Consider the following 2,991-nt stretch of genomic DNA (forward strand, 5'->3'; position numbering starts at 1 on the left):
CTCATGGATGGAGCACTATTCAGATACGGGTTCACGCACTCGGTCTTAACATGTGTTAGCGGAGATGAGTGCACAAGGATAATGTCTGAGCTCCACGAAGGGATCTGTGGAAGCCATGTGGGGGGGAGGTCTTTGGCGTCCAAGGTGATCCGTGCAGGCTTCTACTGGCCGAAAGTAAGGGAGGATTGTGTAAGGTACGCCCAGCGATGCAAGCAATGCCAAATGCACGCTGACTGGCACAAGACGCCTCCAGAAGAGATGAGGTCAATTTACAGTCCATGGCCCTTCCACACATGAGGAATTGACATTTTGGGGCTCTTCCCACTAGCGATAAGGTAGATGAATTACTTGATAGTTGTCATCGAGTACTTCACGAAGTGGATAGAGGCAGAGCCGGTGGCGCAGATCACCGCACACAAGGTACAACACTTTGTGTGGAAAAACATCATGTGTCGCTTCAGGGTACCAAGGCGCCTCGTCTCAGATAATGGTACCCAGTTTGCAAGCTCGCAGCTGGGTAAGTTGTGCTCGAAAGTAGGCATCAAGCAGGTGTTCGCATCTGTCGAACACCCCAGACGAACGAACAGGTGGAGTTCGCCAATAGAGTTTTGTTGAGGGGGTTGAAGAGGAGGCTCGAGAAGGCCAAGGGAGCTTGGGCGGAGGAGGTGCCGAGGATAGTATGGGCTTATCACACCACACCCTAGTCTTCCACCATGGAGATGCCTTTCAGCCTTGTATATGGATCGGACGTGATGATCCCGGTGGAGATACACGAGAGCTCACCACGTTTCCAAAGCTTCGTGGCTGAAGAGTCCAACGAGGAAAGGAGGGTAAACTTAGACCTATTGGACGAAGCCAGAGAAGAGGCAAGAATCAAGGCTGAGGCTGGAAAGAGAATAGTAGAGCATCAATACAGCTCTAAGGTGAAGCCACGACAGTTCCAAGTAGCTGACCTGGTCATGCGAAAGGCTCATCCATATGAGTTGGAGAACAAGTTGTCTCCCAAGTGGACCGGACCCTTTAGAGTAACTGAAGCTAAGAGGAACGGTTTGTATAAGCTTGAAACTCTGGAGGGAGGCCCCATCCCACGCACATGGAACGCGGCGAACTGAAAGTTTTACTTCAGTTAAAGACTTTATGTAATACACAGTTTAAAGGGGACACTCTTTTTCCCTCTCGGGGGTTTTTTAATGAGGTCACCCAAGTAAAAATTAGTTTAAGCATACATTGTCTTGAATTTTCCCTTGCAATGTAAAGAAACGCTAAAAAGGAAAGGCGTGGTTCATTAAGAAACAAACCCGCCACCATGGTGTTTTAGACACCTCAGTAGGAGGGACGCGAATATCTCCTCTGGGCGTGGACTCCAAGAGCGAGAACCGCCTCGGACGTTTAGACACCGCAAAGGGAATGGCGGGAGCGCACTTTGCGGGTGTAGACGTCGAGCGCGAAAGGTAAGTATAACATAGTTAAAATCTGGGCATCTAGTCCCTGGGCAGGGGTTAACGGATTCCTTCGGGACGCTCCCTCCCCAGGCGAGAACGGCTAGCCCCGGTGCTTGATGCTTAGACACCTCGCAAGGAAGTGGCAGGGGCGCCTCCTTCGAGCGTGGGCATCAAGCAAAGAGAAATTTCGGAGCAGTGGAGAACCAGGTGACTTGGTGCAGATACACGCCATGTAGGAGAAGCGCCATCCTTCGGGAAACCTTCTCCTCAGGCGTAATTGCCAAGTCCCTGGTCATCTTGGTGTTTAGACACACCGGGGACAATACGACATTGCTTTCGACATGTCTCTCCTCGGGCATGGGAACCAAGTACACTGATCGCCTGGGTGTTTTTAGACACCCCGAGGACGAAACGGCGCTGCTTCTGGGCAGGCCTCTCCTCGGGCGTGGGCATCAAGTGCATAGAGAAAAGGGCTTGTTGCCTTGGTGTTTAGACACACCGGGGATGATACGCACTGCTCTTAGCAGGCCTCTCCTCGGGCGTGGGCACCAAAGCAAAACTTTGTCCCAAGTGTCTAGACACGCTGGGGACGAAACGACCTTGCGCTCAGCAGGTCTCTCCTTGAGTGTGGGCACCCAATACGAGTAAGCAGGGTTTGACCAAGATAAGTCCTCCTTCGCCTTTGAGCGATGCCGAGGCCAGAAGAGATAAGTCCTCATTCGCCTTTGAGCGATGCCGAGGCCAGAAGAGTTAGGTCCTTCATTGTCCTCGGGCGATGTCGAGGTCATAGAAGAGAAGAACCCTCCTTCGCCCACGAGCGATGACGAGGCCAGCAACGCCTCGGGCCACGATGGTTAAACAAGAATCAAGTTACCAGTTATTACGAGTTGAAGAGGAAGAGGGGATCGGGAGCAAGCAAGAGGCATGCACGATCGACTTCATAAGACAGATAAGAACAAAAGCGGCGTGCTATCTATTGTTCACAAAGTAAACAGGGTGAATGAAAGGAGTAGACAGTAAAAAAGCAGAGGAAACAGTAAATCAAAGCAAGTAAAGGAAAATAATTAATATTGCAAGTCATCCAGAATGCGTCAAGTAAATAGTGAAATGTTAAAATTACAGGCAAAGTTAAAAAATTTACAGGGAAAGCTAGTTATCATCAGAAAGCTCTAGAGGAACGATTTTTCCGTCAACAGCCTCTTTGGTGAGGGCGCAGTTGGAAACGTTCACCCCGGTGTTTTCGCAAGCCACTTAAGCCAGAGCCTCCTCAAACCCTAAAGCAAAGGCATGAGCGCCATCCTCAAGGAGTTCCTTCTCAACCCTCTGAGAGTGCTTAGCTTGAGAGGCTAGCTCTTTCTGCACAACTACCAAGGCTTCAGTTTGCTTGTTAAATTCAGTCTGCAACAGGTTGAAGGCCTCGTTCCTGGCAGCAAGTTCGCCCTTAACCTTACCCAGGTTTACCTCTTGTGAAGTGCAGCGTTTTTCAAGATTGGAGGTGTGGGTTTTAGAGGCCTCAGCCGCAGCGGTCAGTTCGACTATTTGCTCGTGA

General features: G+C 50.4%; 1 protein-coding gene across 1 annotated transcript; it reads left to right on the plus strand.

Annotated features, from left to right (window-relative positions):
* Positions 1-713: 713 nt before the first annotated feature.
* Positions 714-1,112, plus strand: LOC137834014 (uncharacterized). The gene has a single exon (XM_068642080.1). The coding sequence runs from the start codon at positions 714-716 to the stop codon at positions 1,110-1,112; it is 399 nt and encodes a 132-aa protein (XP_068498181.1).
* Positions 1,113-2,991: the final 1,879 nt, after the last annotated feature.

Source organism: Phaseolus vulgaris, chromosome 5, assembly GCF_000499845.2.
Source record: "Phaseolus vulgaris cultivar G19833 chromosome 5, P. vulgaris v2.0, whole genome shotgun sequence".
Taxonomy (NCBI): Eukaryota; Viridiplantae; Streptophyta; class Magnoliopsida; order Fabales; family Fabaceae; genus Phaseolus; species Phaseolus vulgaris.